Source organism: Argopecten irradians, chromosome 9 (assembly GCF_041381155.1).
Source record: "Argopecten irradians isolate NY chromosome 9, Ai_NY, whole genome shotgun sequence".
Lineage (NCBI taxonomy): Eukaryota > Metazoa > Mollusca > Bivalvia > Pectinida > Pectinidae > Argopecten > Argopecten irradians.
The window spans coordinates 9,950,171-9,972,062 of NC_091142.1; the positions used below are offsets into that span (position 1 = coordinate 9,950,171).

The following is a 21,892-nucleotide window of genomic DNA, read 5'->3' on the forward strand; positions in this document are numbered from 1 at the left end:
TATATGTACGGTAGCTCTTAATTCGACTGGATCTTTATCTAACTTTATTCACAGATCAATATACGATATGGTTATCGGAATTGTATTTTCTTTTTATGCAGGTGCTAACTGGACAGTTACCATGTACACTGGAGAGTTATATGTGCATCCATCCGTAGTAGTTCATATGTATATCAGAGGTACATTAAAGACCATCGATGTTTCAACTAATATAGACTTCATACAGAATGGAAAAAGGACTTATTCCTTTAGCGTAGATTTAGGGGAAATAAATACAGTCACTGTGGCCATGTTCTGTTATGATCGAGGCCACACAAACCAATTCTGCCACAACTACTACCCTAATATCTGGATCAATGTACACAAGGTGAGATGAATAATATAACTAATTTGTATATAACGTTATTATGCATTTTTAAATTATTTTTAAGCAATATAATATGGTTTAATCGATTTTGAATTTGTGACGCCTTTAGAAATTATTTAGGAATATTTGAATTAATCCTCAAATACATACATTTTTTACGAAACGAGATCAAAGCGCAATAAAGGGACCGACGACACAACACTGCCATATCAGCAAAATTGAGTCGTTTTCTATGAAGTTTGATACAATTTCTCCATTTTATATTTACCAGGTTGCTCTTTATGATGGAATATATACATACCATTATCCTTGTGACTGCAAATTGGATGCAGTGGTGTACGACAGAACTCTTACATTGCAAGGTAGACTGAATGCATTTTTCAGATGTGAATATCCATTTCTATGGAATTTAATTCTGTTGATTTACGTCATGAACTTAACCTTTTTGCACTATTTGTTAAAACGTCATATATCAAAACGGAATATTGTGGTCACGTCAAGTGGCGTGGATAGTGTTACACAACGAGTGACAGTTAACGTTTAATACACATATCAGTTATTATTAAATAATTACGAACTACACGAGCTTTACGTAGTATCTTATGCAATTAAAATCAATTTAGGAGTGCGGAATACAATATTTGTCTCCGACTAGTTAAAATTCAAAAGTCATAACCTGATTAACAAAATATATTCATATCTAAATGGTTTAAATATTTAGAATAGAATATGATGAAGTATTAGTTTCTATGTAAAATACACCCTTTTCCATTATATCGCAAGCCATCATACCGCTTAATCTATTTGCCACTTAGAAATAATTCAGGAGGGAATCCCCATGTATATATATCCGATATACCGCCATCTAATGACATGGACAAAGAGTTAACTTAAAATTTCAGGTTAAAACATATATCTTTTGTTGGAATAAATTATATTCATTTCAGGAAAGACATTTGGAATTGACGCGTGTTTGATCTCAACACCGATACAAATACCTAATATAAAAATGTACCGCCCCGCCAACACCCAACCTATTGCTCCAAATATTACCTTGGCAGAGGGTTGGTACACTGGAGGAGATTACCAGCTTCTTACCAGAAGTCCTGATCTTGATTCACTACGCTGTGGCGCTGAATCACAAATCTGGATGAATGGTGAGTTAATTCTCTCTATTTCGTTATTATTCTTGAATAGAATAGTTTGTTCCAGTTCTAAGTGTTCTTCTTTGTTATACTGCAAAAGCAATCTAGATTGATTGCTGCATTTGTACTTGTAAATGGTAATGATTTTGACATTTTGCGATACAGATACATTCCCTAATGCCGATGGAACAAATCATCTCAGACAACTTTGTATCACTAATCGTACAACGGGTGATACGTGTGTGAACAACATGACAGCGTTGGTCACAAACTGTACGACCCACGTCATGTACTATCTCAGTACACCTCCCAGAAGTAGTGCTTACTGCTTCGGTAAGTAGTGATTCTGGTATATTATATATGTGATCATTGTATCCAAATACATTGGTTACCTGCCTTGTTGAAAGTCAGATCTTCCAGAAAATTTGAGAATAGTTTCGCCCACACTGTTGGAATTACATCTTTGTCCCATGTTCACCTTAGTGTAGCTATACAGATATTAAAGTGGTAGTCTCATATGCCGCCGTAGTTCCGTAGGTTGTTCTATGAAGTAAATATGCATTATGCATATTCTGTGTTTTGTAATTCAACCTTTTTGAAACTTTTTTAAAATTTGCCAGTTTTTAATATTCCCTGTACATGAAACACCTGCATTTGTTTGATGTACTCCGCTGCAGAAATATAATGTTCTCTGATGTTTTTTTTTTTTTTTTTGTTTGATTTGATTCAGTGTGTTTACCTCCTTTCTCTTTATGATTAATTTTTGATGATACTTTCTGGTGGTTTAAAAGGTGCGTGTAAATTACCTAAAATATCTTCACCAAAATGAGAATAGATCCAAAATGTGCAGTTCAATTGTTAAAGAAATATTACACATGATAATAAAAACTTTGATTTTAGGTATAGTAAAAGGTTTAAAAAATAGACCTCGATGTTTCGAGAAAGGTAATTTAAGTACAATGTAAACCTATATTTGTCATTGATAAGGACGTTATATCCATTTTTATATAATTTGTTTTATTATACTTCATGTATAAATCCTTCATTCTGATAAGTCGGGAGATATTTGAAATTTGAAAATGTCACACGGCAGTTGAATTAAGGCAAAACAGGCGATGTACACATTCATAACAATACTCTAGCAATTGGTGATATTGTACTTTTGATAGTGCAAAGTATTAGGTTTAGAAAAGGTTTATTAATCAAACCATTCAAATGCTAATAGAACACTGTCATAGTTTAAGCGTCTACATGAAAATATTATCAGTTGGTTCCCTTAGCATGACACTACCTTTCAAATGCCTACAAACTAATTCTTACTATCTTTTTAAAACCATATTACAATTTTATGTATTCATTATATCACATATTTTTTTTGCGATCTCACCGGTATTGTCATCCGATTCATTCTTTTTGCATATTTCAGAGAGTGACCCGTGTTCATACACCTCGCCAAGACTTATTCCAAACGTAAAAAGTCATCGACCAACTAACACAGAACCTATCGCTTCAAGTGTCACTTTTACAGAGGGTTGGTACTACGGAGGACAATATCAGCTCCTTACTAAATGTCCTGAGCTAGACTTACCCCGATGTGGTGCTGACTCACAAATCTGGATGAACGGTAAAGACAATCACAATCTAAATAGGATGACAGCGTTTTCTTGTTCTCTTTTTTTTTTTTTATATTTATTTATGCCTTTGTTTTCTGTTTGTTCCTATGAATTTTTACATGTGTACAAATAATTTCAAGTTTACAATTATTGATGACGTCTGATAATGTGTGTCGCATTCTTCTCATTGCCTAATTTTGCCGATAGATATTATTTGGGTGACTTGTCAAATCTTTTATAGGAACACTTCCAGCCGCTGATGGAAAGCAGCATGCTGTACCTTTATGTGTTACCAATCTGACAACAGGTGAGAAGTGTAGAAATGATAAGATGACAGCTTACGTCACCAACTGTACGACTCACATCATGTACGATCTACCTTCACCTCCGACAAACAGTGCTTATTGCTTCGGTATGTACTTAAAGTTGCTCGACCACTGACAGAACATTAATCAATGACATTCATCGTTCGGATAATTATTTGTGTTTCCTAGTGTAAATGTATGTCTCTTGACACAATACAATTAAAATTATATACAAACTACATAAAATGACTTTTACACAATAATTTCATCTTTTTATTTGACACAATGTATCTTGCAATTAGTTAATTTTTTATTATTTCTTTATCAAATATAAATAGGAAGCTCGATCTCCTAAATAGTGGTAATATTTATATGTATGAGGATAATTAGAAATACGCAATAATCATATCTTCTAATCGGTATGATACTATCATAATATATATTTTAATTAGGAATTAGGGGCCAAACAATCGATACAATTCAAATAATTATTTATTTGTCTTACCTTGCGATCCAGTCATTGTAAATATGCAAACAATCGAACTAGCAACATAACTTAGATAATTATTTAAAGTACATATTCTGCCATATCTCAGAGGAATATCCCATGTATAATAGGGAATAGATTACTCTATCTTACAAAGGGAAGGGGGTGCAAGACAACTCACAATACACGCAGCGTAACCAAAACATACATCGTCGATGACGTCATCAATTATTATCATAACGAGGCTCCTGTGATAATGACGCAATTAAACCCTAGAAAGCAACAGGAATTTGATATTTATTCTACTAAGTCTGGGAAATATCCCAATACGGATCTGTCAAGTGGACAGGGATATTTCCCGGTAAGCCTTAGGTTGACATGCAGAAAAAAATTTACTTGGGTGGAGATATCCTTGCCAAACTGAAAGACCCATATAATATCATTAATCTATTATTCCGATATTGTCATACCAATCATAATAATGTATATCATAGATTAACCTGAATATACGTTTATGCTATGCAGATATGACATAAAACTAGACTAAATGAATCGCAAATAAGTGTGATTGTTGTTTTTTTATATCGCCAAGAGATAAATAAAATTCACGAAACTTAAAGGAAAAAAATCAGAATTCAAAATTCCTTTCTGGACTTGTATTTCTGCCAATCAGAAACGACGTTACATACATTTGCCTTTATGATCTAATGAAATAAGTTACTTGGTTAAGGGACATGCTGCAAAACGTTTAGTTGTCAGTCCATAAATTACTAGTCTTGGCTATTATTCGGCGTAATTTACATTATTAAATACGTACAGGTTTTAAAGGCACACGGCTAATATAGACACAATTGTTCAAATTTGCACAATGCTTACAAAATCCGTTTTTTTTTTTGTGCTGTAGAACAGAAAAACGGGTTTTGATGAGCCGATAACATAATATCTGCCTCCGACAATGAATAAAACGATATTTGTTCTGCATTTACATATTAAAGCATAAGTTCTGTCTTAACAAATACTTTATACTTACATATGTGCAATTAGGGAAAATAAATTAAAGGTATATCTAAAGCTTATCAATCAATAAATCAGCGATACATACAAAGGAACATAGTTCATGTTCTTGCTTTGGTTACATGAAGTCAGTGTGGTGGTTTTTAATGTATGACGTTTAACATGCTCACTTATTATTTACGAATTTGTCTATACAAATAGATGTCTTCATTTCATTACCAAATCATTTCCAAAATATTTCATCATCAGCATGTACAGAGAATTGTGTCATATTTGTTTTTATATATGTATCTGTTGACACGTTGTTTTCGCTTCTTTTACAGATATACCATCCGATTCAAATGGTACGTTTCCATTTTGTTTTATTACTTTTTGTTTTTTTTATTATACTTTGATAAATAATTATGGCATTCGAAAAATACTGCATATGAACCTATAGACGATGTCATATACAAATCGCTGTAAAAACAAAATATATGTTTCTGGTTGGAATTAATTTTTCCTATTCAAGTTAAAAATATTATTTCATTCCGATGATCCAATTATTCCTAATTTCAGATCAAATTGTGTTTTGCTGTTCCTGGCTAATGCACTGTATGCACATAATCTATATATGCTATCTCCAGATAATTATTACGTCAATACGTACTTACATAAATATGTAAAACTAAAAGTACTATCACTAGTAAATAAAGCCATTGCATTCATTGTATGCCATGTTTGTCTCCATTGTTTTAGATCCACCTCCAACTTATCGACCAACCAGGACCAAAGTAAAGTTTGATCTTCGACGGAATGATGGCTTGGATTCTACCAATGTGTTTGATTCCGGCGCAAAACCTTCACTACGTTTCAATTGCGATTTTGAAAGAGATGAAAACAACGCTTATTTCTACGTAATCTTCTTTTACGTGGACGGAAGCTATGTGAACTTTGGAACCGAGCTGGTGGTTTACGACACTGCGACAGCTTCCGTCACAGAGGGCACTCTCATGTCTAAGTTTGGTTTCACAGCCGGTATAACGGTGACTATACATTCTGTAATTCAATCAATATCAATAATAAGCTTCATTTTTCGTGACATATCTTCTTGTCCAAATATATGACCAAAACTTTTATTGGCTACCAGTACAATATCACTGTTGGCACTTTTATCGAGCAAAATGGACATTCCAATATCGGTGAGTACGCCAGATACAGAAAAAAAATTAAGTAAAATACTAATAGATAACTACGAATCTAAAACGAATTAAGTGAAAATGCTACAAGTGAATCAAAGTACACTAACTTAGAACACTGCTAAACTATGAAAAAACGGTGTATGTAAAGAATAAATGAATAGTTTGTTAAAATACAAGTTTTATTTTAGTCGGGGATATTGAGGCTTTTCGGTTTATCCTGGAACCATTAGGACATTTAAAACAAAAGCCAATTGCCGATTATTTATTTCTTTTTGCTTCAAAGGTTTCGCTAAACCGAATGAGAATGTACTTATTTTACTACCGTGTGAAATATATAAGTGCATTCGCAAACAGTACCAGTAATTATGTTTAGTGTGTAATATCACTGAACATTACGGAAATACTCACAAAGCAATAATTACACGTCAAAAATACTTTAGAATACATACCTTCATACGATATTTTTAATATCGTAAAAATGACGTCATACCGGTGAATGGGACGTGACGTTTTAGCGAGACTGAATTACTTTTTATTCACAAGAAGGTTAAAGTTCGGGGTCAGTTAGGAAAATGTTCCGTCAGATGTGGAACAAATTTACGTGAATGTATTAATATTAATGGAGAAAGCATATAGTATTGACGGATAAATCACAAATTTATCAGGCAGTAGTTATCCGTCAGTATGTGCGCCAGTTGTAGGATACAAATTGTCTCCCCAAACTTACATCACAGGATTAATCCAAAGAAGAAACAAGAACATTTTAATCGTTAGAAAACATTTTGACTTTTTACCAACAATTAGGTGAAAATTGAAACGCGATTTGCATCAGTTTCTGAAATAGATTTTAAGGAGAACGTTTAAAAACCGGTTGACAATCTTAATCAAGAAATGTAACATTTATAATTTGCAGCTAGAATTTTATTTTAGGGGTGCTTAGCGTAAGTATTTTTTCAAATACAGCAACTCATATATTTCTCTCTTTTTCAGATTTCATGCAGTGTTGGGGCAAGAACATCTAGAAACGGACAAACTGGGCCTTTAGTAACAAGCGATATATTCTTCGCAGGAATCAAGGTAGAGATGTGCAGTTTTTTAGTCGGTATTCCATAGTTTAAATAAACACATATGTTGGTTAGTCCTAGGATTTAGAGTATTCTCTACACGTTGGCGAACGAATATGTTACGGTATCTTTGTGTTTGTATCATTCTAGTTACTGAATCAGTCGGTCTCTGTTGAACGTGGTCATAGCAGTACCGTGTACTTCAAACAGACTGTTCCATTTGGATGCATGCTTAGTTCGCCTTGGGCTGTGAATACTGACGGCTGTAAACTTCAACTCCATGTAGTGAAAACGTCAACAGAGAATGTCTGCTACAGCAACACGATTTATCACCGTGGACGATGTGCTATAGAAATACAGGGTTTGACAACCGCTACTGACAGTGATATATGGGATCCACAGACTTACTCAGTCGAGTTAGTTTCTGTGGAAAGTATGAGAGGTTTATATGATCTGACTACGCAGCAGTTCTTCTTCCATTTGGAAACATCTAGTTCCCATCATCAATTCTGGGGAAATGTGAAATCACATTCTGTCCAGGTTCGTATTTTTCAATTCTCAATATGATAATGACTGTTTTAAACTTCCATGCGTTATTTGATATACTGCGCGTCATTAACAAAATCTATTTGATTGATACCAGGTTAATGTGAATGAAGGAACAGATGATCATGTTTGGCAGGGAAAATACTGTTATGTAGTCTGTGATCCACATATGATGTCGTTTGATGGCATGTAAGTATGTTGACAATAATTATTTTTTCGTGATTTCAAAAGTTTCATATAATGACATGTGCATGGTTAGCGTACACATTTATTAAATGAATGTCGATCTTAATTTTAATGCCTTTTGAAGTGATGCATTATGTGTTAGTCTTTAAAATTATCAAAAAAATGTATTGCTATGAATAGTAATCTTACGATAAATGAAACAGGGTTGATTATCGGCGAGTTCAATCGGTAGAGCATCCGGGTTATGTTTGGATGTCTTGGAGTCGAGCTTTGGTCTTACATTTGATTATGTTATGGGTATTTGTATCTAGCTTACGTTGGGTTTCTCTTTACTCTGCTGATAGCTAATGATACATTTTGTTTGTTTTTTTACAGGCGATATGAATTACAATATGCGGGGACATTTCTGCTCTTCAAACATGAAAGCATTCCAATACAAGTATGTTAACTTTTTTCATCGGTAAAACTAAAAAAATAATTAATGACCACAAATTAAGATAAATGTCAATATTTGTAATATCTAAAATGTCAATTTCACCGCGAAACCTACTCTATAAAATGCATAGTGCACATATCCTTTTTTATTTCTAAGTTTATAATAGGTTTATTAAAAACTGGTAATATTTTATATTTTATTGCTTTGCAGGTACAAGTTGAAATAACGTACTGTTATGGCAGTCGAACCCCATATTGCGCATGTGGACTTGTAGTGGCTGCTGGGAAAGATGTGTTTGAAATTTACCTGTGTAATGGGCAGCGTGGGATTAGGTATAAATCATGCATCAATGGTGTTCTGACAGTGGTCAAAACGTCTAACGCGAATTATGAAGTAAGTACAAAAGCAATTGTAAATTTTAAAAAAAAATCACTTTAAATCTTTATTTAAAGCAATCTTTAAAAAACAGTAAATAGGTAAGTTATATTTATGAATCAAAGATGTCATGGAAAGTATGATAGGGAAACCCATGCCTTTTCTCTGGCGTTGGCAGTTAGCTTTCCAACGGATTTGTTACAGCTACTTTTGGAATTTATTAACGAACTGATTTTAAAAAAAGATGATTTAAAGAATGTAAAACTTCACATTGAATTGTGCTATAAATAATCAATGTTACACGATAGAGGTAATCACTAGGGTTCACCTTTTGATCTAAAACTCAATCAAATTTAAACCATATTTTATAAAAAAAAATAAAAACGAAACTATTTCAGGTTTTTATTATTCAGGTTCATGTAAATTTTCATTTATTTATTTAAATAAGATTCTGTATCAAATTATATTTGGATTTTTAAGGTTTGTTTCCAGGCATTAGTGTGGATATGTTAAACAATATCAGATTAGTTACGAAATCAATCACTAATTAGTTTTGTGAGTCCTGGTGTATCCATATCACTGACCCTATGGAATATAAATATATGAACTTTAAAGGCCCATTACCTTTCCGGAGCAAAATATAAAGGTTTCTTAAAAAACATTAATAACATCAGAAAATGCATACCGATGACCTAAAATAAGGTTACCACACCAAACATATGCAAGATTTCCTGTGTAACATTAACATATGAAAACAGTGGAGAGTCAATTCGCTGTTTTGCCGTCTGGCGCAGTGATAGTCAACTACCGCGCGGTATTTAGGACGACGGCGGGAAACATAATACGACCCGCGTTATGAAAATAAATATTCTATTTATTTTAATCAAATCGTTCAGAAGGTGATGATAAATGTAATATTAGCGGTAAGTTAATAATTTTTAAGACTCTACAAAATTATCGATCTTGTTTTACATTGCCATTTTAAAAATTAAAAGCCGTTTCGGAAAGGTAGTGGGCCTTTAAGTGTATCTATCCTCTCTGTATAATATGGTATAATGACACGTATCCGAGCGCCAAATAAAGTTCTTATATCAAATTTTAAAATCCATCTAAACATGTAAATGGTAGACTATATATTTTAATCATAACTATTGTAAATAGTGATACAGTAGGTAGAGTGGCGGACCAGTAACTCCAAGGTCGAGGGTTCGATTCTTGCGTGTTGCTTGATTTTGTGACTTAGATTACTCAAAGTATCGGAGGCTTGCTTGAGACAGAACCTTGGGTGGGCTGTGTTCGAGATTTGAAATGGTGGTTAAAATGTAGCAAGTCTCAATTGGAAATAGTAATACTGTTGCCTTCTAGCTTGCTGCTAAAAGGAATGTCCCTTTCGCTCAGTCGGAAGAGCGGCGGACCAGTAAATAGCCGGTTCGAGTCCAACAGGTGATACTTCTATCGCATTTCATCATTTCGCCTACATACAGAGTATCAACAATGGTCTTCAATATTGTTGTTTATAAAATTATAAAGAATAAGTAAGAATTGATAGTGGATACTATATATTTATTCATATTTCAGATATATTTACCGACTGGTTCAGTCATCCGCGTGAAAATGCGAATGCGTTATGGCCTCATAGACATCGAAATAACACCCACAGTCCATGAATACAGGAGGAGAATATCAGGTCTTTGTGGAAATTTTGATGGACATATAGCGAACGATTGCGTTAGTAAAGGTGGCAGCCTGCCTTGCAAGGAACCAGTGTCAGGTCGAGGGAGCACTAAATACCATCCAAACACTTTCACAGAGTCGTATAGGCAAGTACACGTAAATATTGGCAATGTTGCTGGTATATTAGCTCTAACATTCAAACGGTAAGCCTTAACTAAAGTTAGATTTGTAAATTCCGCCCATACCAAATGTTCATCATTCATATATTTTAAGTTCAAAGTTCTGGTTATGTGGGATGGAGCCTGGGTGCGTCACATATTACCAATACTCCATTTTGCTTCTATGACATCAAACCACTCGTTTATATAATGTTATTAAGCACATTTCAGTACCCCTATAGGCCCATTTTTACTTCTAATTGACAGCAACTAAATTTCGATTAATACATTTTGTTTCCATGGTAACTAAGCATTATGGATGCGTTTACTTGGTTTCCGGCTAATAACTCATATACATTTCGTTATTTCTTTAACAAAACACTATTTAAATGTGTTCGATTATATCATTAAAAGCTGCTTTACTCTATTTCTATTTTAAAACCTTACATATGTAACAATAAAGGCATGTGCAAATACAGGAACCTGGTTTTAGGTAAAACTATGGACACCGCTTCTAACAAGATGCATAGAGAAATGACATTAACAGTAGCACATGTTTTTCTTTCTCTTTTCTTATTTTTCAAAACTGTATTGCTTTTGGTATCAATCTCTACAATGAATTATCAGACAATGTTTTAATGTCACAGGCTACACCCCACTGATGATCTATTGAATACTGACATCAATACAGATTCTCTACCTTCCTACCCTCGGTCACACGAGACATGTTCTTGTACCGATGATATCCATGCCAGACCACAGTGTTCCTCAAGACAGTACACCATCTGTTCTAATCTCAGGAATCAAGTGAAATGCACAAATATCGAGCAAATGCCAATAAGGAAAAAGCGACATGCCGAGCATAGCAACAGTTATGAACACCATGGTATCATCAAACGAGTAAGTAGAAGATGAAAGGTTAGCAACATATACTTTTATTAGCAGTGCTTTCAAATCTTAAACACAATTTATTTTAGATGGGTTAATTATGTTAATGTGTTTCTAATTATAAACACTTTCTTTGAATGACAAAAATGTCTTGGTTTGCAGGCAGCAGTATTTAATGAATCCGAAGCAGTACAGCTATGTACGGAAGCCCTGAATACCGTGGCAAACGACGCCTGTTCTCAGATTGGAGTTAACTCATCCCGTGACGAAATAAATATTTGTGCTGCGGATCTCATAGTAAGGATCCAAATGTAAAATCAGATTAATTATTACTCTGTTTATATTTCCATTTTAATCATAGATTAGGAATTACTAACTTGCAATACGAAAGCAGTGTATAACGTTAAGAATAGTGATATTTTGTGTGGGGGGATTTTAGATCCAGGTTATAATGTGAAGCTTAGGTAAACCAAATGCTCTCTTGGTCTAGCAATAAGCAATAAACATTGAGGTAATAGACTGCGTACATTATGTTTTTTTATATCGAGGTAAAAATGACTTTTTATATCCAATACAAAATCGTAAGTGTGTCGTTACGAAAGAACTTGTTGAACGAAATAAATAACCTTTTTCTCATTAAACATTAAATCGGATGCATATTTCAATTGTGAACTATGACTCTAAGCAAAATATTAATTTAAAATTTTATTTAATAGCTTACTGGAGACGGAAATTGGACCAAGTATGCCATAGATAGAAGTGAAAGCTCATGTCTAGAGACGTTAGAAAAGAATACAACTCTACAAGAGGAGAACCCAGATATAAGTAACGTTATAAGGAATAATACCTGTCCCCTTAACTGCTCAGAACAAGGATCTTGTTCGAACGGTGAGGACATTTCCTTATTATTAATCGCATTTATATACCGCATTGTTATTTTATCTGACAGTCCAAGGATTTCTTCAAATGTTAGTATCATAACTGACCCCTTCTCAATTAAGTTTCATGTAGACGAATTTGTAAATTCTAATAAGATTCAAAAACCTTTAAATAAATTCGGATGATACTATTTTCCCGAGTTTGTTATTTTATGAATGCTATAGTTATTATCATAAAATAATTCAATTTTGCTTGTTACGAGCATTTTCATTGGCTTAAAAATTTACTTTATCAGCCCATAAAGGAAAAAAATGACGTCGACGTTTGTAACGTTGCTTTTGATTGGCTGAGATGACAGAGTAATAATTTCATAGACAAATGAGTCCCGAAATGAATTTTGAATATTGAAAAGATTACCTTTAGTAGATTGAATTATAAGGATTAATTTGAATAGATTTTTATGTTATGGAGATATGACACAAAAATCTGAGTGTACTCACATCATAAACCGGTTTATTTAGAGTACACTCAGATTTTTGTGTTATATCTCCATAACATAACAAATATATTCAAATTCATCCTTAAACAGAACAAAGACCAAAACAACTATGGTTACGAGCTCGGAACATTAGATAAAATAACGTACATTAACATTTTCTGATCACACAAAAAGATACAATCTAACTGTTGATACATATCATATTGATAACATTTGTACTACATCAAATATTTATCAAAGCGTTGATGCGTTTCCGTGTTCTAAAACAATTTGTTCAATACAGGTAAATGTATGTGCCAGGAGGGATTTGCCTCAGACGACTGTTCCTTTGACCTCAGTAAACCCCTTGAGATTCTTGGCCTCGAGAATGACGGACTCTGTGATATTGACGAGGGTTGTAGTTACGTAGTGGTAGTGGGGCTGGAATTTCCTTCGGATATCAACATCACTTGCCAATTCAGTGGTCAAGCTGTGAGTACCATAAAACGTCATAATCAGTTTAGATAAAGATAACAAAAATTTGCCTTACATTATACTGACAACGGATACACCAATTGTTCCGTTTCTGTTTTCTAAAAGGAATGTGTGAGTCTTAAAACGGTACATCCACAACCTTTTCCGAGATGCACCTGCGACCACTAAACGTTTGGTCAACTGTACAATGATAAAACTCAATATATAGGAATCAAAATATGACAACTGAGAATGATCTTTATCCCAAGCAGTCTTTCGAGTAGAAGTGATACCGTGGCAGTTAGATAGATTTTTCATAAATCAGTAAAATCGCATGTATTTCGTTTCCATTTCTTTTTATACTTAACATGGAGATACGTACAATTTTAAGGTAACGTAAAACTACAAAAACACGGTAAAACCGCAAAAATACAATTCAACAACAATTAACAAATTGTATGTTCTTTTCCTCGCAGCTTCTTTTGAAAATGACTACAGGGATAATACCATTATATGCATTGTAAAACTGTCACATACCCATTATATTATGTTATATTTTCAGACGTTAGTCGGAGAGATAAGCTACACACTTGACGTATCTAATGTAACAGCGGACCCAAATACGTTGTTTGCCATTATATGTGAACTACCCGTAATAGATACTCCATCCGATCGACTTGGGATCGAGTACAACGTGTCTGTGGCTATGGACGGATTTGAATTTAGCGAGGCAATTAATTTCGTCGTGATTGATACAGCTTGTCAGGATTACGTTAATGATACTGGAAAAAATAACATTTTATATCAAGGTTTGTATATCGTTGTTAGTTTAACAAAAAGGATAAGTTCCGGTCCCGTTTTGTTGGGTCGTAAAAATATGAAAAAAATATCTAAACGCTACATTGATATTTTATGTGACAAATTGCAACAATGAATTAAAGTGATTTGATACATAAGACAGGGATTGATATATGTCATTTAATAAACTAACAAATGGCGAGTCAAACTCTTATATTTATACAAGCACAACATAAAACAGTACAGAGAACATTGATTATCCAATCAGAAATAAATCACAGTAGCGGTTTTCTTGAATAACGAAATAAAATACTTTTTATGTGTTGGATAATTACACTTTTGCTTTAATGTTGGTAAATTTATATTATGATAATTCCATCGCCACAGTTACATTTACTACTGTAACCCCAAACTAACGATATACTTGTACGGAAAAAAATCCAATTATAAAAATATTTATGTCCTTTATGTTAATAAAACTTTACATTGCAATAGTCTGTAGATATTTTGAGTAACTTTGATATTCTTATCTTTTTATGTCCATATCAAGGATTGTCTCCCTTTTTATGCTTTTTCATTCTACCCCATATAGAAATCTCGTAAATGTATGATTGTGTAGTTATCTTTAATAGCAACTAAAATGATATCCTGTAGACTTTTAGAAGTAACTTTCATATTCTTGATTATTTTTTTTAATTCCATATCTCGATTGTTATTTTTTTTCATTTTCTACGTGTAGGACGGATTTTGTTTCATTAACGGGACATGCTTCCCAGAAGGATCATACAAGGAGAACGCTTTATGTTTAGAATGTAGACCTAAAGGGAACCTTCACATGTAGTCAAATTCTACTAACGAAGGTAACTACTTAAGATATATTGGACATAAAACTATAATCTTGTATCGTATGTCATTGGGTATTTCAGCGTTTTTACTAATGTGTTCTTGGTCTCTGGTAGAAAATCACTACTTTTCATGAAGACATATTTATGATAATTTCTATTGTTTTATACATTCATTTAGTTACATTTGCGGTATTCATTTCCAGATTGTGTTGTAAGTGATAAGGGAACAATAGACCCTACCTATGACGTCATAACCATTGCTACATCAGTTGTCACTGGATCTCTCTCCTTATGTGTCATTGTCTGCGTCCTGTGGTGCTTTTGCAAAAAGAAAGATAAAAGGTTAATAAGAGATTTTTTAATAATAATCATATTCACTTAATTATCACTACGTTAATTAAAAAACTATAGTTAAAGTATTTAATGTCATTAAATCCCTGTATGATTCATTAGTAAAGTTACAAGTAATGGGTTACTGATCATAATGTGTAAATGTTAAAAAAATAAACTATCAATGTAAGGGTGTCTATATTTCTTCGGTCATGGTAAAATGTAATTTGATTTTACAAGTCATAACCGCAGTAAATTTCGCTGCCAATCACTTGACAGATTATCTGCGCTAAACTTTTGTACTGGATATTACAACAACGAAATGCATGATGACAAGAACTAATGCGACATAATCATGGTGTGCATTGTTGATGATGTCATGATGATGTCGTCAATATTGACTTAAAGCCGAGGGACCCATATTCATGTCGCGATGAAAATACTTTCATTATTTTCTAATGTATTTGGGAGGAAAATAATATATACTATCTTGATTGATTGAACGAAATCGCAACACTCGTTGGGAACCATTAATGTCCCACCGTTCATGGACATTAATGGCTTTTCTCTTGAATTGTGATTTCGATGTAATATTCTCAAGGAAATTATTCTATATAATTATACACTTCAACCTTATATTCAGATAGCTATTAACAACAAATTTGCAACAAATTATGTAGTCCATCAGTTCATATTTGTTACATGCAGCGACATCGAATGAATCGGAAACTTGTCAAAATATGTTAATATATTTACCGAATACTGATAGTTTGTATGAGAGGGAGAAAGTTTCGCTCATTACGCGCAGGTCGCTTGATCGCGAAAACACAACCCCAACCCCTATGATATTTTTACCATGTATAAAATTTGATGTTAAAAGTCAAAAAGTGTATCTATCGTGAAAATAAAACATAAATATGCATGCAAATCAATCCCGTTTGCAGTAATGTACGCGATATATATATTATTTAAATATTATCTTTATCATATATTAGCAAGCAGGAGGTACAGAATATTTCCATCAGAGATGTTGTTGACGAAGAGGAAGAGAAGCCTGGTATTGCTTGGTTTAATGCCGAAGTTTTAAATAGTGGCCAGATGGAAGGGAATAGTAGAATATGGCGACCAAAACTGAACCAGTGGAAACCAATTCCGGGAATTCGAAATGATAAACAGAAATCACAGGTTATCGATACCCTAAACATCTTTCAAATCGCAAATTCTGTGAACTGTGTTGAAATCGCCGTAAATGACCAGCATACGGAAACAAGGTAAGTAGTTAAAGACGTCCCCTCGTTGTACTTTGTGGTATAAAAAATCGATGTCAATTTTCAAAAATACAATTCAAATGTGTGCGTACGTTATCCAATCAGAGATATCTTAAACAATGCATCCAGGGCTACAAACATCGTGGTTTTGGGAATTACGAATGAAATCTGTTCGATATTTTCACTTTTGCATTATTATTAGTGTTCTTATGTAATACCTACATCGTCACAATTAAATTAACTGCTACTGCACCAAACTAACGTTAAACAACACAAAACCCATTTATAGTAAAGTTGTACTTTATGCTAGAAAAACTCTGTGTGTAGACTATCTGTAGTAAGTTACATATTTTTATATATTTTTTTCTTATTATCATATCATATATGTTTATATATCATGTCATATATATATTTATAAATATATTGTTTAGTTTCCATATAATCCTAATTTGTTCCGTATTTTATATTTGATAGCCAAACTAAGAATTAGATATTCTGTAGATTGACTTAATTATTTTGTTTTCAAATTTCTATATCATCATAGGTTACTATTGTTTGTTTTTATGTATAGGACGGATTTTGTTTCATCAACGGGATATATTAGTCAGCAGGAGGCACAGGATATTTCGATCAGCGATGCCGTCGACGAAGGGGAGGGGAAGCCTCGCATAGCTTGGCTTATTGACGAAGGAATACCTACAAGAGGCCAGATGAAAGGGAAGAGCAAAGCATGGCGTCCAAAACGGAACCAGTGGCGGCAAATCCCGCAAATTCGAAGTGATAGACAGTTTTCTCAGTATATTGATACTCAGAATACCTTTCAAGACGCAAACGAATCTCTGAACTGTGTTCAGATAGCCGAAAATTGCCAGCGTAGGGAAACAAGGTAAGTAGTTAAAGCCGTCCATTCTTGTAATTTGTGTTAAAAATAGTCCATGCGTCTGATTATCGAGTTATAAATATACAGATTTTTTAATAGTTTTGGCTGGGTTTTTTTTCTTATAAAGTGATTACAATTGTTTAATGTAGTTTTCCGATACCTAGTGTAGCGTTACAGTCAATGTTGGTTATAACGACTACACAAGAATATAAACTGAATTTTTTAGCTAGAATCAGGTCAATTTGTGCGGAACATGACTATTTGGGAACATGAAAAAATGGCCATATGAAGCAAGTGGTCTTTACACAGAGGTGGTCATAAAGGCAGGTTTGACTGTAAATGTTTGTTCTACCTTAGGCTCCTACCATTATTGACGAAACGGCGTCATTTAGATTCTAAAAGTACATACATATTAACAAGAGAAGAGAAAATCAAGAAAGAAAAGCAAAAGGCAGAGAAAGAAAATTGGTAAAGTCTGATTGATACAATCTATATACAGAGTTAAACAAAATGGTATATGATTCTAATTCCTATTTACCTTTATACATTTTTATGCCATATCGTGTGCCTTTATTATGAACATTTTTATAAATTTAATTATACTTATGGTGAATGTTATTTGATGTTGTCATGAAAAGACATTTCCATAACAACTTAATTATACAATCTAGAGTAACAAAGTTAAAGGTAACATAAATGATAGATGAAACATGCAATTTATTTTCAAATTCTAACCGCCCACGAAATATTAAAGATAAAAACTATTTTCGTGACTTATAGTATGTTGCGAATGATCCATCGACTTAGATATAGATCTACCAGTTGCATCAGTCTTTAGACAAATTTCTGATTAACTCCTTCGATCATTTTGCAGCCATAATCTGAGTGAAACCAACATAACCGGCAATAAATGTGATGAAGTTACATTTGCTTCCCTATCGACCGACGGAACATCATGGAATAGAACAGAATTGAAGACAGAAACTTATGACGGAAAAATAGACAGTAATCTTATGCTCGTAAGGCCATCCACTCAACAGAACCACGAAGGAGGGTTGAACAAAGAAATGCCGAAAAGCAGCGCAGCTGAAATAGTGACCTCGAAACCAAGTCCACGAATGTCCACTATCCCTAGCAATGAGCAAGACCTAAATGATGAAAAACATGTAACAAATCCACCAGAAACCACAGTTGCATTAACCAATATATCCACAAAAGAAGATACGATAGTGAGTGATTCAAATATGTCGGAATCCATCACAAAACCAGATATGCCAAAGAATAAGAGAAAATCCAGGAAGAAAAAGAAGAGAGAGCATGAGGACGAAGAACTAGAGTCGGCCATCGTAGTTATGACTGAGGAACAATATACGAGAAGACGAAAGAAGAAATCAAAGAAAAGGGACATTGAACGCATGGATGATATCGGGTAGGTAAGGAGGATGTGATTGATGAAAGTTATCTGAAAATCAAACTAATAAATGAAACATTGGTAATGTTGGATTCAAATTCATCATTATATATTAAATTATATTAAGTCCACTTTATATTCTAAATATTTTGTTATGTGTGGAAAGTACATAATGAATATTGCTACGCCGATAAGGATAACGAAACAAAAGGAAGCTTAAATGCTTTGATATAATTACACGGCATGCATCAACCAGTTGGTATTTCTATATGTGCACTGACTGTTTTCGTCTGTTCAGCAAAAACGTTGAAGAAAAGTTGAAATTTTGCTCGGATGAAGGAGTTCATGTCGTGAATGAGCAGAGAGATGGAACTTCGGAAGATGGTACCAAAATGGAAACAAGAATTGATACAGACATAAATAAAACCGAGCCAAACTGACCCCAAGCACGTTGACGATTACATCGAAACACAATCAGTTATCTCTGTTGCTTCCGACAATTTGCATACCGAAAAGTTATTTGTGGTTCAGGTTGAGTCGATATTACCATCCTAGACAGCAACAGATCAACAGCAAAAGGAAACATTTTAAAGAACCTTTTTCAATACATGAGACTGGAAGATTATGTTTGATATTGTGTTATCTTGAAACCTTTTCAGTGTTATACTTTTTTTCCCATTTGTGTATTGTACTCAGCATTTTTCACAGTTAGTTTAGCTTTAAGGCAATTATTTAATGATCTATGTGGATATTGTCATTTAGATTATTTTCATACCTCGATCGCATTGTATAAACAAAAATGGATACGAATTGTACACATATTTGATATAATCATCAAAGGAGTACAATTTCAACATGAATTTCAAATTAAAACTTTGAGTCAACAACACATAGTGCTTATGAAACATTGTGTAATAATGATATATCAAAGAAACCCAATTTAACAAAGAGAGGCGATTTACTGACTCGTGCCCTATCCGGGCCTCGAACCTCGATCTACGGCACCCGATCGCTTAGCAAATCATACCTGCGCCTTTTACCACCGCGCCACATCCACGTCTCCAAAAAATTATGTTTCAATGAGAATTGAGACAAAGTCGATTCGATATGCTGACATGATCACTGTTGAAATTATCGATTAGATTATTTGAATTACTGGATCGCATTGTATATACACACATGTATACGAATTATACACATACATTTTGTATTAATGTTTTATCGAGATACATGATATATTTTTTTCATTATGCTGTATTCTTTAATATTTGTGATTTCTACTCATTATATCAGTCATGATGAATCATACTAACAAATAGAATACAATGTGTATAGTGTCACTAGTGTGATATAATATCGTATTTGTTATCATTTTATGTGTAATATTTTATAAGAATAGTTCTGTGTTTGTATATTTTGATAACGATTGTTTTGTTATAACATGAATGAATTAGAGTGGATTAAATGGTTAGTGTGTTTAATCGTACTGTTGTTGTGTTGAATTTCGTTGACCAACTGATACACACAAAATTGATAAACAGTACACATATATGTACTAACATAAAAACCTCAGTCTGTCCCAGATACAAACATGTGAACACGGTAAATAGTAATTAAACATTTGTTATTATATAATACTTCTGCTATACAATGATTTAGCCTGTGCAATATATTTGCATATGTCACTAGTGTAATATGACATAGAATGATTTTCATTGGCTGGAACTTCACTGTGACATCATGGCAGAAACAATAAAACGACGTCAAGAAAAGGAGATGACGGAACAAATGGCGGTCAACGCTGGATATTTGCAACACATTTTGACCTGAGATTCTTCAGGTTGTTGTAGTTATGTTGAAAGGTATTTTAAACTTGTGGTAATTTCATATGAGATTTGTTTTTTATTATTATTTATTATTCATTTTTGAAGAGATTTTACATAGGTACAAAGAGCATTTACATATGACATTGATATTCATTTTTAATCTAAATCGTCAAAGACATATACATACTTTTAATATCTCTAATACTGAAAACCAAATTATTTCTTTGATATTCGTCTCGATATCTTATTTGCCCTCGCCAATGCTTGCAAATTAAAAATATCTTAGCCTCGTTTCATAAAGGAATCTTCATTTAATAATCATTTAATAATCTATATACATGAAGAAATATTACTTAACGACAAGCATCAACAAGACACGTGATCCACAAAAGTCACGATTTCCCACTTCATGACCAATATTTGCTTCGCAAGGTCAAAGTACGGAATGCCAGGTATTGTTTTATATAGGAATCCGATGATGAAAACAGAACATTGACATTAGTGAAATACTATGTGTTGTGTATAATTTTAAAATATTTTAAATACCGCATTATTATACCGTGTTAGATTCAGAGAAAAATACATTTCTTAGAATGAAATTGGGCAGGACATTAAAAGTTAAATGTGCCGTAATTTTCATATACGCCCCAAATTTACCAACATTTTGAGAACTGCAATACTTGCAATACACAATTTTAATTTTACAAGTTCGAATAAGACATTGATGCATAAGACAGTATTGCTGAAAACGATTATATCTATATCTTCGGTGAAGTGAAATGAGTACATATATTGCCAGAAAAGGAAGCAAAGTGGTGGTCTCCGATTTCATTTAACATTTACAGTGTATTAGTAATTGTATAGTGAATTCCTTAGATAGGTGTCCATCTAAACGTAACAAGACATGGAAAATAGAGCATAAATTCTGTGTTGTACTGATATTTGAAAGGTATCATCCATGTTTATCTGTCCATTTTAATCATCACAGCTTAATCAAATTTGATGGTTTTCAGATTACTTACTAAAAATAACATGTCAAAATTTGTCCCAGTTATGGCACATATAACTATATGGTAATACAGATCAATATCATTTATATTAACTTAATAGCAATTTATCTAAGCATGATACATGCCCAACAACAGACCTCAAGGCCTTCCAGAACTTAAAGATTTTTTATGATATTTTTTTCGAAAAATGCACTATTGACCATTATTTTCAACTGGAATGTACAACATAGTGCTACATTAGTTGTCTGTTCGAC

At 33.3% G+C, this 21,892-nt stretch overlaps 4 protein-coding genes across 5 annotated transcripts; all 4 read left to right on the forward strand.

Moving 5' to 3' along the window:
- Nucleotides 1–1,333: 1,333 nt before the first annotated feature.
- LOC138330514 (uncharacterized) lies at nt 1,334–7,743 on the forward strand. Its single transcript, XM_069278081.1, has 8 exons — nt 1,334–1,524; nt 1,678–1,845; nt 2,939–3,136; nt 3,367–3,537; nt 5,255–5,275; nt 5,670–5,956; nt 7,103–7,189; nt 7,327–7,743. Exons 1-8 carry the CDS (start codon nt 1,377–1,379, stop codon nt 7,741–7,743), a joined length of 1,497 nt encoding a protein of 498 aa, XP_069134182.1. The 5' UTR covers nt 1,334–1,376.
- LOC138330823 (von Willebrand factor D and EGF domain-containing protein-like) lies at nt 7,337–10,618 on the forward strand. Its single transcript, XM_069278331.1, has 4 exons — nt 7,337–7,911; nt 8,284–8,347; nt 8,555–8,737; nt 10,298–10,618. The coding sequence occupies exons 1-4, from the start codon at nt 7,892–7,894 to the stop codon at nt 10,598–10,600; spliced, it is 570 nt and encodes a 189-aa protein (XP_069134432.1). The 5' UTR covers nt 7,337–7,891; the 3' UTR covers nt 10,601–10,618.
- A 176-nt stretch (nt 10,619–10,794) lies between these two features.
- LOC138331391 (von Willebrand factor D and EGF domain-containing protein-like) lies at nt 10,795–15,225 on the forward strand. Of its 2 annotated transcripts, XR_011209689.1 has the most exons (7): nt 10,795–11,451; nt 11,602–11,736; nt 12,156–12,327; nt 13,101–13,288; nt 13,833–14,079; nt 14,808–14,928; nt 15,117–15,225. XR_011209689.1 is itself a non-coding variant. In XM_069278979.1 (6 exons), exons 1-6 carry the CDS (start codon nt 11,383–11,385, stop codon nt 14,825–14,827), a joined length of 831 nt encoding a protein of 276 aa, XP_069135080.1. In that variant the 5' UTR covers nt 10,795–11,382; the 3' UTR covers nt 14,828–15,110. The 2 variants fall into 2 exon arrangements, 1 of the variants encoding a protein (XP_069135080.1); XM_069278979.1 differs by lacking the exon at nt 15,117–15,225 and having other exon boundaries at nt 14,808–15,110.
- On the forward strand, nt 15,121–20,250 carry LOC138331390 (uncharacterized). The gene is made up of 4 exons (XM_069278978.1): nt 15,121–15,255; nt 16,239–16,514; nt 17,083–17,397; nt 18,266–20,250. Exons 2-4 carry the CDS (start codon nt 16,342–16,344, stop codon nt 18,822–18,824), a joined length of 1,047 nt encoding a protein of 348 aa, XP_069135079.1. The 5' UTR covers nt 15,121–15,255; nt 16,239–16,341; the 3' UTR covers nt 18,825–20,250.
- Nucleotides 20,251–21,892: the final 1,642 nt, after the last annotated feature.

What these genes read in the sequence shown, in the direction of transcription:
- LOC138330514 (XM_069278081.1), top strand. Translation starts at nt 1,377, where the DNA reads ATGTACCGCCCCGCCAACACCCAACCTATTGCTCCAAATATTACCTTG. An exon ending in AAACAGTGCTTATTGCTTCG is followed by an intron (nt 3,538 to 5,254) that starts GTATGTACTTAA and finishes CTTCTTTTACAG; the next exon opens with ATATACCATCCGATTCAAAT. An exon ending in GTTTCACAGCCGGTATAACG is followed by an intron (nt 5,957 to 7,102) that starts GTGACTATACAT and finishes TCTCTTTTTCAG; the next exon opens with ATTTCATGCAGTGTTGGGGC.
- LOC138330823 (XM_069278331.1), top strand. Translation starts at nt 7,892, where the DNA reads ATGATGTCGTTTGATGGCAT. An exon ending in ATGATGTCGTTTGATGGCAT is followed by an intron (nt 7,912 to 8,283) that starts GTAAGTATGTTG and finishes GTTTTTTTACAG; the next exon opens with GCGATATGAATTACAATATG. An exon ending in CGTCTAACGCGAATTATGAA is followed by an intron (nt 8,738 to 10,297) that starts GTAAGTACAAAA and finishes TTCATATTTCAG; the next exon opens with ATATATTTACCGACTGGTTC.
- LOC138331391 (XM_069278979.1), top strand. Translation starts at nt 11,383, where the DNA reads ATGCCAATAAGGAAAAAGCGACATGCCGAGCATAGCAACAGTTATGAA. An exon ending in ACAAGGATCTTGTTCGAACG is followed by an intron (nt 12,328 to 13,100) that starts GTGAGGACATTT and finishes TGTTCAATACAG; the next exon opens with GTAAATGTATGTGCCAGGAG. An exon ending in AAATAACATTTTATATCAAG is followed by an intron (nt 14,080 to 14,807) that starts GTTTGTATATCG and finishes TTCTACGTGTAG; the next exon opens with GACGGATTTTGTTTCATTAA.
- LOC138331390 (XM_069278978.1), top strand. Translation starts at nt 16,342, where the DNA reads ATGGAAGGGAATAGTAGAATATGGCGACCAAAACTGAACCAGTGGAAA. An exon ending in GACCAGCATACGGAAACAAG is followed by an intron (nt 16,515 to 17,082) that starts GTAAGTAGTTAA and finishes TTTTATGTATAG; the next exon opens with GACGGATTTTGTTTCATCAA. An exon ending in TGCCAGCGTAGGGAAACAAG is followed by an intron (nt 17,398 to 18,265) that starts GTAAGTAGTTAA and finishes ATCATTTTGCAG; the next exon opens with CCATAATCTGAGTGAAACCA.